This window comes from Bombina bombina, chromosome 4 (genome assembly GCF_027579735.1).
Source record: "Bombina bombina isolate aBomBom1 chromosome 4, aBomBom1.pri, whole genome shotgun sequence".
Lineage (NCBI taxonomy): Eukaryota > Metazoa > Chordata > Amphibia > Anura > Bombinatoridae > Bombina > Bombina bombina.
In genome coordinates, this window is record NC_069502.1 from 437,194,963 (window position 1) to 437,210,393 (window position 15,431).

General features: G+C 38.6%; 1 protein-coding gene across 2 annotated transcripts in view; it reads right to left on the reverse strand.

Annotated features, from left to right (window-relative positions):
* Positions 1 to 15,431, reverse strand: part of LOC128656393 (uncharacterized) — a 173,071-nt gene that overhangs the window by 92,992 nt on the left and 64,648 nt on the right. For both annotated transcript variants that reach the window (XM_053710270.1, XM_053710271.1), the window contains exon 2: positions 11,404 to 11,587. In XM_053710270.1, coding sequence (XP_053566245.1) covers positions 11,404 to 11,587 — 184 coding nt within the window. The remainder of the gene's footprint in view (positions 1 to 11,403; positions 11,588 to 15,431) is intronic.

Consider the following 15,431-nt stretch of genomic DNA (forward strand, 5'->3'; position numbering starts at 1 on the left):
TGTCCGTGAAAGCTACTGGAAGGTGTGAGCGTGGAACAGCGTGTAGATCCGGCTGTACAAAGTCAATCCGCTGGAAACAGGAAGTGTTCTGTAGCTGAGAACGGAGAGGAGCTGAACAGCAAAATGTGTAACAAAAGAGTCAGGTACTTTGTTCAGGATAGCGATGAAGGCAACAAGTAGCCTAATAGGTAAAAAGGCTTGAGGCTCAATATCTGTAAGCTGGAGTGGAGGAGTGTATCCTTTCACCTGTGCCAAACAAAATAATCAAGCAAAGAGGATAGCAGGAAGTGCACTTATAAAGCAAAAGAAGGTGGGGCTGAATTAAAGGGGACATTACAGACCCCCCCCTTCAGGGCATCATCACCGAGGATGCATTGGGTTTCTGAGGGTAACGTCTATGAAAAAGAGCAACAAGACGTGGAGCATGGACCAGAGAGTGCAACAACCAAGAGTCCTCCTCCTGCCCATACCCCTTCCATCGAACCAAATACTGCAGTCTCCCACGATGTATACGTGAGTCGAGGACGCTATCAACTTCATATTCCTCATGGTCCTCGACAGTAACAGGTGGTGGAGGAACACTTAAGCGCGGAAATTCTTCACTGGTTCTGTAGGGTTTGAGCAACGATATATGAAAAGAAGGATGAATCTTGTATTTCTCTGGCAGGTCCAAGACAACAGTTGTTGGGTTGAGAATACGTAGAATACGGAATGGTCCGATGAATTGACTACCCAATTTCTTAGAAGGTATAACAAGTTTAAGAAATTTGGTGGAAAGCCACACTTGGTCGCCTACTTTATAATCAGGACCTGGACGATGTCTCGTATTATAGTAGTGTTGTTGATCAGTCTTGGCTTTGTGTAAGTGAACTTTCAGTAGTTGTAGGGCATCCTGTAGGTTGGCTAAGTAAGAAGTGACAGATGGTGATGCAGAATCTATTTTAGGCAGTCGGATGGTTTGAGGGTGATAACCATAAGTGGCATAGAAAGGGGTCATCTTAGTTGAGGTCGATACAGAATTATTATAAGAGAATTCGGCTAAGGCCAAATGATGGAGCCAGTCATCCTGCTGGTGTGTAATGTAGCATCTAAGATATTGTTCAAGGATACCATTCACTCGCTCAGTGAGGCCATTAGTCTGGGGGTGATATGCCGTTGAAAGTCTAGGATGTATGTTTAACAGTTTGCAAATTTCCTTCCAGAAATGGGAGGTAAACTGAGAACCACGATCTGTTATAATGACATTTGGTATCCCATGTAGTTTTACAATTTGTTTTAGGAAGGTATCAGCAGTTTGGGAGGCTGTGGGTAAACTTTTTAAAGGTATAAAGTGAGCAAGTTTCGTCAAATGGTCGACGACTACCATGATTGTGTTGTGATTTTGTGATGGTGGAAGTTCCACTATAAAATCCATGGAAATTACAGTCCAGGGAATATCAGGAATAGGAAGAGGTGTGAGATAACCTATTGGTTTTTTCCTCTCGATTTTGTATCGTGCACATGTCTCACAAGATGTGACATAATCTTGTATAGTTTTACCCATATTTGGCCACCAGAAATTCCTTTGCATTAGTTCGGTTGTTTTGGTTATACCTAAATGACCAGACAGAGGATGATCATGATAATGATCTAGGATTCTGGATCTTAATTGTTTTGGTATGTACAATTTCTGATTCATTGTGAGAAGACCGTTTGGTTCTTTGTGCAATTGAAATTGTGTAGGCAGCCTGTCACTTTCTAAAGCCTCTAAAATATCAACTTCAAGATTGTTTAAAGTTCCGATTATTTTATGAGAAGGTATCATTTGTAAAGTGTCGTCTGTGTGTGGTCTGTTATCTGACAGTCGAGAAAGGGCATCAGCTTTGAGGTTTAGTTTGCCTGGTCTGTATGTTATTAAAAAATTAAATCTATCAAAAAAAAGTGACCAACGCACTTGACGGGAAGATAATGTCTTATTCTGTCTTAAATATTGAAGGTTTTTATGATCAGTGTAGATAATGAAAGCTTTGTCATATGTTATAACTACAATATTTAAATGTTGTGTAGCTGTAATAGCGGAACAACCACAGGAAAGACTTAGCCTGCAGTGTCAGTATTAATACAGCACTTTAATAGTAATGGATGATTCCCAGCAGCGGTGTAAGAGTGAAACTGAGTGTTTGCAAAGTAATACAGCAGGTAGAGGTTAGGATAACTGCTGATATAAGTATAAATGACACTATGCAAAAATATACGGCTGATATGTTCTTAGTACTTTGATTGTTGCAAAGCATAAGATATGGTTAGAATGCAGACTGGAGATTTAAGCAGCAAATGATAGAAAACAGGTTATCCAATAGATAAGCAAAGTATTGCAAGCAAGGAATGGCAGACAAATAACAATTAGCAGTTCAATACAGATTGAGATATACTTGCAAGTACTAGCAGCTGTAGTAGAATGAATCCGGTGGTTGGTGTATGTTAACACGATGAGAAGGGAGCAGTAGCAGTGTCCGTGAAAGCTACTGGAAGGTGTGAGCGTGGAACAGCGTGTAGATCCGGCTGTACAAAGTCAATCCGCTGGAAACAGGAAGTGTTCTGTAGCTGAGAACGGAGAGGAGCTGAACAGCAAAATGTGTAACAAAAGAGTCAGGTACTTTGTTCAGGATAGCGATGAAGGCAACAAGTAGCCTAATAGGTAAAAAGGCTTGAGGCTCAATATCTGTAAGCTGGAGTGGAGGAGTGTATCCTTTCACCTGTGCCAAACAAAATAATCAAGCAAAGAGGATAGCAGGAAGTGCACTTATAAAGCAAAAGAAGGTGGGGCTGAATTAAAGGGGACATTACAGCGGTGAAGAGAGAGAGATATGTCCTGCCGACACTTGAAGACATAGCTCTGAAATTGGCGGGGGTGAAGTTCTTCTCTACATTGGATGCTTCTAGCGGCTTCTGGCAGATACCTCTAGATCCAAAGTGCCGCAAAATGACTACCTTTATTACACCAGTAGGTCGGTTTTGTTTTTGCAGACTCCCCTTTGGGATATCCTCTGCTCCTGAAATCTTCCAAAGAGTAATGAGTTCTCTCCTAAGAGACCACGTGGGCATGGCAGTCGTCATGGACGACATCTTAGTGTATGGGTCTACATTGGAGGAACATGATCAGTGATTGAGCTGTGTGCTGCAGACTATCAAAGAGTCCGGGCTGAAGCTAAACAAAGAGAAATGCCACTTTGGGAAAACTGAGTTATGTTATTTTGGGCATATCATCAATGGGGATGGCATCAAGCCAGACCCCGAGAAAATTTGTGCTATTGAACAGTTGAAAAATCCTTCTGATGTACATGAGCTGAGACAAATATTGGACCTTATAAATTATGTGGGCAGGTTCCTTCCAGATTTATCCACAATACTACACCCTATCACAGAGTTGCTAAAGAAAGATGTTGCCTGGGTCTGGGGACCTTCACAGGAAGAATCTTTTATGCAGGTCAAGTCCCTGCTGGGGTCTGCCCCAGTGTTGGGGTTCTACGACCCTTTCAAAAAGACTGTGGTTAGTGCTGATGCAAGCAGTTATGGGTTAGGGGCCGCCCTCCTGCAGCTGAATGAAAACAAACTACAGCCCATCGCCTATTGTTCCCGTGCACTGACGGCTGCTGAGTCAAAATATGCCCAAATTGAGAAAGAGTGCCTGGCTGCAGTTTGGGCCAGTGAGCGCTTTCAGCGTTACCTAGTGGGTTTAGAGAAATTTAGTCTGGAGACTGATCATAAACCGCTAGTCCATCTAATCAATTCCTATGATATTGACAAAACACTCCTAAGATGCCAGAGACTTCTAATGAGGCTGCTCAGATTCAACGTTCAGGCAGTGCATGTGCCGGGGAAACAACTGGTTGTGGCAGATACACTATCCAGGCTTCCGCTGGCTGCTGCTGAAGAGTCTTAAACAGAATCAGATGTGAAAGTGTATGTAGATTCAGTTCTGGCCTCCAAATCCATTTCTTCAGGGAAGCTAGATGTTAAACAGGATTCACGATGGCCACTTAGGCATTACAAAATGTGCCTTTTGCCGGGAACGCCGGCCTACTCAGAGAAGGGAGCCCTTGATTTCTACTCCACTGCCTGCAGGCCCGTGGCAGAAAATAGCTGCTGATTTGTGCGAACTGCATGGGAAAAAGTTCTTAGTCGTGATCGACTACTATTCCAGGTATTTGAAAATTGCACCTTTGAATGAAATCACAAGTCAAGCCGTTATCACTCGTCTCAAAAGTTTGTTCGCCCAGTGGGGCATACAAATGGTGAGTGATAATGGAATGCAGTTAGCTTCCACAGAGTTCAGTTCTTTCAGCAAGGAATATGATTTTATACATTCCACGTCAAGTCCACATTACCCGCAGGCCAACGGAATGGCTGAAAGGGCAGTTCAAACAACCTCACATGCCCGATGTCTTGGGGTCAAACTTGACTCAGATCTTTATTTCACTCCTCACATTCAGTCCTTGGCTAAAGCCTGCTGCTTCCACCTTAAAAACATAGCTAAAATTAGACATTTCCATACACAAGACACAACACAGATTTTAATCCACTCTCTCATCCTTTCCCGCCTCGACTACTGCAACTCTATCCTCTCTGGTCTCCCTAGCTGCTGCCTAGCTCCTTTACAATCCATAATGAATGCCTCTGCCAGACTCATCTTCCTTGCACGTCGCTCTTCATCTGCCGCACCTCTCTGCCAATCCCTTCACTGGCTTCCTCTTGCCTCCAGGATTAAACACAAAATTCTAACTCTGACTTATAAAGCCCTCAATTGCATTGCTTCCCCCCTACATCTCAGACCTTGTCTCTAGATACTCTCCCTCCCATCCCCTTCGCTCTGCTCATGATATCCTACTCTCCTCCTCTCTTGTTACTTCCTCACTTTCCCATCTACAAGATTTCTCAAGACTGACTCCCATCTTATGGAACTCTCTGCCTCGCTCCACATGACTCTCCCCTAGTTTTAAAAGCTTCAAGTGCTCCCTGAAGACTCTGCTATTCAGGGACACTTACAACCTACACTAACTCCTATCTCCATTGCTATACCCTAAAACCCCATAGCATGCAAGCCTATGAGCCCAGCTGTTTGTAGTTCACCTTCATAAGAGACAACTACAACAGTGCAACTCTCGGCAGGACCCTCTACCCATTTGATCCCTGTAATCATGTTTTATATACCACCCATGTTCATAGCGCTGCGGAACCTGTTGGCGCTGCGCTCTACAAATACCTGATAATAATAATAATAACCCCCCACATCGCAAAAACCTAAATTAAACTATTAACCCCTACTCCTATCCCTAAACCTAACCCTAACACCCCCTAACTTTAACATCATTAAAATAGAGCTAAGTTAAAGTTACAATTTTTAACTAAATAATACCTAGTTAAAACTAAATACATACTTACCTGTGAAATAAAACCTAAGATAGCTACAATATAAGTAATAGTTATATTGTAGCTAGCTTAGGTTTTATTTTTATTTCACAAGTAAGTTTGTATTTATTTTAACTAGGTAGACTAGTTAGTAAATAGTTATTAACTATTTACTAACTACCTAGTTAAATAAATACAAACTTACCTGTGAAATAAAACCTAACCTGCCTTAAACTAAAACCTACCATTACAAAAAATAACAAACACTAAATTACAAAAAATAACAAATGAAATTATCAAAAATAAAAAAGAACTACACCTAATCTAATAGCCCTATCAAAATAAAAAAGCCCACCCAAAATAAAAAAAACCCTAGCTTACAATAAATTACCAATAGCCCTTAAAAGGTCTTTTTGTGGGGCATTGCCCCAAAGATATCAGCTCTTTTACTTGTAAATACAAAGACCCCCCAACAGTAAAACCCACCACCCAACCAACCCCCCAAAATTAAAAACCTAACTCTAAAAAAATACAATGGTGGATATATAGGAGCGCCAAAGGCTAAGGTATAATACAGGTGCCAGTATTCTGGATTGCCATACTCTATCAATAACAGATGATGTCTTAGATAGTAAAAACAATTTATTACAATACTTGCCGTTAAAACTGGGTTAAAAGTAAAACATCTAATATGACGAAAATATCAATAAAAGATAATAATAGGGATAATAAATAAAACCAACCTAAAAACTGATATGGTTTAGGACGATTAAAACCTGTTACACACAATGGCTCAAACAACAGCTCATACAGATAATCTCATCTAATATGGCTAATGTAACAGAAGTGGTAGGTAACTTTACCACCCGGTATAGGTCATAACAACAGCAAAGGTCCTTATAGGTAAATATCAATGTGGTAATGTACCACAGAAAACGGATACCAATTTGATAAATGGATACCACAATAATAATAGAAAGTGATAAATTACATAAGATATATATATGAAAAACTTAGTGAATACAATGTATAACTCTAAGGTGACAGATTTAAAAACTCACAGTGTGATAAAATACAATGTGTAAAAGTGTATATAACACACAATGTGTGAAAAAAGAAAAAAAAAAGGATCAATACCGGTTTGTCCAAAGGGTGTAAAAAATATATATATATATCAAAAAAAATATATTTACAGCTGTCTTGAAAAAGGCCCTTTTGTTGGGCCGAAACGCGTAGACTACCTAGAAAGATTTGTGAGGCTTCATATACTACCAGGACTTTTTGGCATTTGGGGTAAGTTAATTTACCGATAAGCTACAACCCATAGGCCCTTATTGTTGAGTATTTTTTTCTCTTTGATTTCAGGTCCATGTTTTCAACAGACTAGGATACTGGATCAGGACATATTCCCTAGGATCTTTCACTCAGTGACTCTTTCTGATTTATTGACATTTTTGGATATCCTTAAGGATTAATCAGATTGGGACTAATCCGATCTAAGACTGTTATTCTATGATTATATGTTGGCTATTTTATGTTAAATATTATTGTTATAATCACATTAACATTGTCGCATATTCACTGGGCAATTCAGGCCCTACATAATAGTAAGCTTAGAGGGCAAGTTAGTCCTATATGGTCGATACATTGTTATAATTGTATGTTCACATTCACCTTATGGTACATTTGTTTTTATATTGATTTTTGGTTCAATTCACTAATAACATTTGTCACATTGTTCTTTTATATATATATATATATATATATATATATATATATATATATATATATATATATATATAAATATATATATATATATATATATATATATATATATTACACCCTTTGGATAAACCGGTATTGATCCTTTTTTTTTTTTCACACATTGTGTGTTATATACACTTTTACACATTGTATTTTATCACACTGTGAGTTTTTAAATCTGTCACCTTAGAGTTATACATTGTATTCACTAAGTTTTTCATATATATATCTTATGTAATTTATCACTTTCTATTATTATTGTGGTATCCATTTATCAAATTGGTATCCGTTTTCTGTGGTACATTACCACATTGATATTTACCTATAAGGACCTTTGCTGTTGTTATGACCTATACCGGGTGGTAAAGTTACCTACCACTTCTGTTACATTAGCCATATTAGATGAGATTATCTGTATGAGCTGTTGTTTGAGCCGTTGTGTGTAACAGGTTTTAATCGTCCTAAACCATATCAGTTTTTAGGTTGGTTTTATTTATTATCCTTATTATTATCTTTTATTGATATTTTCGTCATATTAAATGTTGTACTTTTAACCCAATTTTAACGGCAAGTATTGTAATAAATTGTTTTTACTATCTAAGACATCATCTGTTATTGATAGAGTATGGTACTCCAGAATACCGGCACCTGTATTATACCTTAGCCTTTGGCGCTCCTATATATCCACCATTGTATATCTAACCAGACCTGTTAGGGGGTCTTCTTTATAGTGTAGCAGGTATATAGTCCTAGGCACTAACTGCTTCTCCCTCCTTTTTGTATCCTAACTCTAAAAAAACCTAAGCTGCCCATTGCCCTGAAAAGGCTATTTGGATTGACATTGCCCTTAAAAGAGCATTTACTGTAGCTCTATTACACGCCCAAACCCTAAACTAAAAAAAAAAAAACACCCCAAAAAATTACTAACCCCCGAAGATCCACTTTTTTTTTATGGAAGATGGTTCAGATAGAGAATAAAATTTTTAAAATGTTTCTAATTTATTTCTATTATCAAATTTGCTTTGTTCACTTCTTATTCTTTGTCGAAGACATATCTAGATAGGAATCGTGCACATGCCTGGAGCACTACATGACAGGAAATTGTGCTGCCCTCTAGTGCTCTTGTTAATGTATAAAATTGTTGCAAACTGCTGCCATATAGTGCTGCTGTTCAACAAAAGATAGCAAGAAAATGAGGAAAATGTCATAATAGAAGTAAATTGGAAAGTTGTTTAAAATTGGATTTTCTATCTGAATTATTTGAGGAAAAAGTTTGGGTTTTATGTCCCTTTAACTAAGTTGCAAAATTGTAATATCTTTTGTTCATAATTATTTTTTATTTCTTATATACCAACATAGGGGTTGATCATAATCCTTTAGAATTTTTTTTTTTTTTTAACCCCTTAACGACCAAGGACGTACCAGGTACTTCCTGCAAAAACTCTCAGTTAGTGACAATGGACATACCTGGTACGCAGAGGCATAACTTGAAACCACAGGGTCCAGGTGCAAGAATCTAAAAAGGGCCCCCCCAAAAAAAGTGAATTTGATACATATCTTTTTTTTTTTTTTTTTAACATTTAAGACAGAAATAAAATGGGAATCAGATTACATGTCTACAAAAGGAGGTACCCTGTGCCCACAGTCTGTGAGATGGTCTGACCCCCTATTACTGTATATAGTGACACTATTTAACCCCCCAGTACTGTATATAGTGAGTCAGTGACACAGTCTGTAATCTGCCGGTGAGATGGCTGGCCTGACCCTACCCGCCCCAGTACTTTATAAAGTGACCACAGTAGTCTGTGACATGGTCCAGCCCCCCATACTGTATATAGTGGTACTGTATAGTGACACTGTTTACCCCCGCCCCCCCATGCTGTAGTAACAAGGTCTGTAATTTGCTGGTTCCACAAACATACACACACACACACACACATGCATACATACACACACATAAACACCAATGGGTAAAACAGAAAGACTAACCCCTGTAGTCAGAGACACTAGTGAAGCATCATGTCACACGCACATGATATTAGTGCAGGCAGTGGCAGGTCAACGTTTTTTATTTAAAAAAAAAATAAAAAATTTTTTTTTTGAAGCTGGGACCTTACCCTTGGGGGCCCAGTCGCAATTGTGACCTTTGCACCCCCTGTAGTTTCGCCCCTGCTGGTACATCCTTGGTCTAATTGAGCGCTGGGAGTGATTGTGATCACTTCCAGCAGCTCTCAGGGTATTGCAGTGATGCCTCAATATTGAGGCATCCTGCAATACCCTTTTTTAAACATCCGATGCAGAAAGAGACACTCTATGGTGGGTGGGAGCTGCTGTTGGGAGGAGGGTGGGCAGCCATCGATGGTTGCTTCCTGTTCCTGGACTCTGCAAGTGCGCGCACAGTCACGGTAGTATGCAGGGGGGCGTGTGCGACATTTGCGATGTAAATTGTGAAGGATGGAGAGGGAGGTGGGAATTAAATGTTGGGCAAGGGATCTGGAAGGGGGAGGGAGATAGGGTATTGAGGGGGCAGCTACACTACAGAAACATTTTATTTCTAAATTAAAAAAAAAAAAAAAAAGCATTTTTTTTTTTTGGGGGGGGGGGCAAACTGGGTACTGGCAGACAGCTGCCAGTACTCAAGATGACGGCAAATAGGTAGAGGGGAAAGGGTTAGAGAGCTGTATGGGGGGATCAGGGAGGTTGGGGGCTAAGGGAGGATCCAGCACTGCAGAATCAATATATTAAAAAAAATGCTTTCTATTTTAGTACTGGCAGACTTTCTGCCAGTACTTAAGATGGCAGTGACAATTGTGAGGTGGAGGAGGGAAGAGAGTTGTTTGATGGGGGTCAGGGAGGGATCAGGGGGTGGGATGTGTCAGGTGGGAGGCTGATCTCTACACTAAAGCTAAAATTAACCCTACATGCTACCTAATTAACCCCTTAACTGCTAGGCACAATACGTGTGGTGCACAGCGGCATTTAGTGGCCTTCTAATTACCAAAAAGCAACACCAAAGCCATATATATCTGCTATTTCTAAACAAAGGGGATCACAGAGAAGCATTTACAACCATTTGTGCCATAATTGCACAAACTGTTTGAAAATAATTTCAGTGAGAAACCTAAAGTTTGTAAAAAAGTTAACGATTTATTTTATTTGATCGCATTTGGCGGTGAATGGTGGCATGAAATATACCAAAATGGGCCTAAATCAATACTTTTGGTTGTCTACTACACTACACTAAAGCTAAAATTAACCCTACAAGCTCCCTAATTAATCCCTTCACTGCAGGGCATAATACATGTGTGGTGCGCAGAAGCATTTAACGGCCTTCTAATTACCAAAAAGCAATGCCAAAGCCATATATGTCTGCTATTTTTGAAGAAAGGGGACCCCAGAGAAGGATTTACTACCATGTATGCCATAATTGCACAAGCTGTTTGTAAATAATTTCAGTGAGAAACCTAAAGTTTGTGAAAAAGTTAGTAAAAAAGTTAATTTTCTTTATTTGATCGTATTTGGCGGTGAAATTGTGACATGAAATATACCAATATGGGCCTAGATCAATACTTTGGGTTGTCTACTAAAAAAAATATATACATGTGAAGGGTTATTCAGGGATTCCTGACAGATATCAGTGTTACAATGTAACTATGGCTAATTTTGAAAAAAAAAATGGTTTTGAAATAGCAAAGTGCTACTTGTACTTATTGCCCTATAACTTGCAAAAAAAGTAAAGAACATGTAAACATTGGGTGTTTCTAAACTCAGGACAAAATTTAGAAACTATTTAGCATAGAAGTTTTTTCGTGGTTGTAGATGTGTAACAGATTTTGGGGGTCAAAGTCAGAAAAAGTGTGTTTTTTTCCATTTTTTCATCATATTTTATACTTTTTTTTATAGTAAATTATATGATATGATAAAAATAATGGTATCTTTAGAAAGTCTATTTCATGGAGAGAAAAACGTTCTATAATATGTGTGGGTACAGTAAATGAGTAAGAGGAAAATTACAGCTAAACACAAACACCGCAAAAATGTAAAAATAGCCCTGGTCCTTAAAGGTAAGAAAATGGAAAAATGGTCTGGTCAATAAGGGGTTAAGAAAAACACCATTAAAGACTAAAGGGATTTTTGTAGATAAATAATTTGATACATTTTTCTAAAGGATTGTGGTTGAATCCCTTTGTTAGCATCAATACTTATTATTCAACACCATTCCGGGAATAAATTAGCTCTACGTTGATTTACCTCCCAGATGAATTCATTTTTAATATTTTCCAACCATCTTTCTTCTGTTCAGGTGTCAGTTTGTCCCCTAGATTATATTGAAAGGTTAGACTCCAGACATGACCATAATCCTTCCTCAGCTCCTTTTCTTGCAGTTGCTGGAATGTACTTATCCAGACATTGAAAGAATTTTGCTTTCCCATCTCTAGAAAGTAAAAGTAAGTCAGTGTATCAGTTTTTTTTTTTTTTTTTACCAAGTAGAATGCTATATCTCATTGTAACTGGTTTATTGTAATCTTACAATCTCAGACTCAAAAAACCTTTAATGGTTGCTTTCAAATAGATTTTGCAAACAATCGGCGAGATTACGAGTTTTGCGTTAGAGGCTATGCGGTGCTAACGAGCAGTTTTCTCTCACCGCTCACTTACATGCAACGCTGGTATAACGAGTTTTCAGAAACCCGGCGTTAAAAAACAAAAAGTGAGCGTTGAGCAAAATTTTGCTCAAAATCTCACTTCTATACCAGCGCTGCTTAAGTCAGCGGTGAGCTGGTGTAATGTGCTCGTGCACGATTTCCCCATAGGAATCAACGGGGAGAGCCGGCTGAAAAAAAGTCTAACACCTGCAAAAAAGCAGCGTATAACTCACTAACGCAGCCCCATTGATTCCTATGGGGAAATAAAATTTATGTTTACACCTAACACCCTAACATGAACCCCGAGTCTAAACACCCCTAATCTTACACTTATTAACCCCTAATCTGCTGCCCCCAACATCGCCGATACCTACATTATACTTATTAACCCCTAATCTGCCACTCGGACGTCGCCGACACCTACATTATACTTATTAACCCCTAATCTGCTGCCCCCAACATTGCCGACACCTACATTATATTTATTAACCCCTAATCTCCCGCCCCCAATGTCGCCCCAACCTACCTACACTTATTAACCCCTAATCTGCCGCCCCCAACGTCGTCGCCACTATATTAAAGTTATTAACCCCTAAACCTAAGTCTAACCCTAAACCTAACACCCCCTAACTTAAATATAATTAAAATAAATCTAAATAAATATTCCTACCATTAACTAAATTATTCCTATTTAAAACTAAATACTTACCTATAAAATAAACCTTAAAGGGACACTCAGGTTAAATTAAACTTTCATGATTCAGATACAGCATGTAATTTTAAACAACTTTCCAATTTACTTCCATTAAAAAAAATGTGCACAGTCTTTTATATTTACACTTTTTGAGTCACCAGATCCTACTGAGCATGTGCAAGAATTCACAGACTATACGTATATGCATTTGTGATTGGCTGATTGCTATCACATGGTACAAGGGGAGTGGAAATATACATAACTTTGAAATTTGTTATAAAAAAATCTACTACTCATTTGAAGGTCAGACTAAGTGTTATTGCATTGTCTTGTTATCTTGCATTTGTTGATTATGCAAATCTAATGTGTTGACTGGTCCTTTAAGCTAGCTACAATATAACTAATAGTTACATTGTATCTAGCTTAGGGTTTATTTTTATTTTACAGGCAAGTTTGTATTTATTTTAACTAGGTAGAATAGTTACTAAATAGTTATTAACTATTTAATAACTACCTAGCTAAAATAAATACAAAAGTACCTGTAAAATAAAACCTAACCTAAGTTACAATAACACCTAACACTACACTGTAATTAAATAAATTAAATAAATTAAATACAATTACCTAAATTAAATTAAATTAGCTAAAGTCCAAAAAAAACAAACACTAAATTACAGAAAATATTAAACAAATTATAGATATTTAAACTAATTACACCTACTCTAATAGCCCTATTAAAATAAAAAAGCCCCCCCAAAATAAAAAAAAACCCTAGCCTAAACTAAACTACCAATAGCCCTTAAAAGGGCCTTTTGCGGGGCATTGCCCCAAAGTACTCAGCTCTTTTACCTGTATAAAAAATACAAACAACCCCCCCAACAGTAAAACCCACTACCCACACAACCAACCCCCCAAATAAAATACTATCTAAAAATCCTAAGCTCCCCATTGCCCTGAAAAGGGCATTTGGATGGGCATTGCCCTTAAAAGGGCAGTTAGCTCTTTTGCCGCCCAAACCCTAACCTAAAAATAAAACCCACCCAATACACCCTTAAAAAAACACTAACCCCCTGAAGATCGACTTACCGGGAGACGTCTTCACCAAAGCCGGGCCGAAGTCCTCAACGAAGCCAGGAGAAGTCTTCATCCAAGCCGGGCGAAGTGGTCCTCCAGACGGGCAGAAGTCTTCATCCAGACGGCATCTTCTATCTTCATCCATCTGGCGCGGAGCGGGTCCATCTTCAAGACATCCGACGTGGAGCATCCTCTTCATCTGACGACTAAAGCTGAATGAAGGTACCTTTAAGTGACATCATCCAAGATGGTGTCCCTTAGATTCCAATTGGCTGATAGAATTCTATCAGCCAATCGGAATTAAGGTAGAAAAAAATCCTATTGGCTGATGCAATAAGCCAATAGGATTGAAGTTCAATCCTATTGGCTGATCCAATCAGCCAATAGGATTGAGCTTGCATTCTATTAGCTGACTGGAACAGCCAATAGGATTGAACTTTAATCCTATTGGCTGATAGCATCAGCCAATAGGATTTTTTCTACCTTAATTCCGATTAGCTGATAGAATTCTATCAGCCAATCGAAATCTAAGGGATGCCACCTTGGATGACGTCACTTAAAGGTACCTTCATTCAGCTTTAGTCGTCGGATGAAGAGGATGCTCCGCGTCGGATGTCTTGAAGATGGACCCGCTCCGCGCCAGATGGATGAAGATAGAAGATGCCGTCTGGATGAAGACTTCTGCCCATCTGGAGGACCACTTCGCCCGGCTTGGATGAAGACGTCTCCCGGCTTCGTTGAGGACTTCGGCCCGGCTTGGGTGAAGACGTCTCCTGGTAAGTCGATCTTCAGGGGGTTAGTGTTAGGTTTTTTTAAGGGTGTATTGGGTGGGTTTTATTTTTAGGTTAGGGTTTGGGCGGCAAAAGAGCTTACTGCCCTTTTAAGGGCAATGCCCATCCAAATGCCCTATTCAGGGCAATGGGGAGCTTAGGTTTTTTAGATAGTATTTTATTTGGGGGGTTGGTTGTGAGGGTGGTGGGTTTTACTGTTGGGGGGGTTGTTTGTATTTTTTTATACAGGTAAAAGAGCTGATTAATTTGGGGCAATGCCCCGCAAAAGGCCCTTTTAAGGGCTATTGGTAGTTTAGTTTAGGCTAGGGTTTTTTTTTATTTTGGGGGGGATTTTTTTATTTTAATAGAGCTATTAGATTAGGTGTAATTAGTTTAAATATCTGTAATTTGTTTATTATTTTCTGTAATTTAGTGGGGGGGTTTGTACTTTAGCTAATTTAATTTAGGTAATTGTATTTAATTTAGTTAATTTATTTAATTATATTGTAGTGTTAGGTGTTATTGTAACTTAGGTTAGGATTTATTTTACAGGTACTTTTGTATTTATTTAGCTAGGTGGTTATTAAATAGTTAATAACTATTTAATAACTATTCTACCTAGTTAAAATAAATACAAACTTGCCTGTAAAATAAAAATAAACCCTAAGCTAGATACAATGTAACTATTAGTTATATACTAGCTAGCTTAGGCTTTATTTTACAGGTAAGTATTTAGTTTTAAATAGGAATAATTTAGTTAATGATATTAATTTTATTTAGATTTATTTAAATTATATTTAAGTTAGGGGGTGTTAGGGTTAGTGTTAGTAGGTGGCGGTGATGTTAGGGACGGCAGATTAGGGGTTAATAATATTTAACTAATGTTTGCAAGGCGGGAGTGCGGCGGTTTAGGGGTTAATATGTTTATTATAGTGGCGGAAACGTTGGGGGCTGCAGATTATGGGTTAAAAAGTGTAGGTAGGTTGCGGCGACATTGGGGCGGCAGATTAGGGGTTAATAAATATAATGTAGGTGTCGGCGATGTTGGGGCAGCAGATTAGGGGTTCATAAATATAATGTAGGTGGCGGCAATGT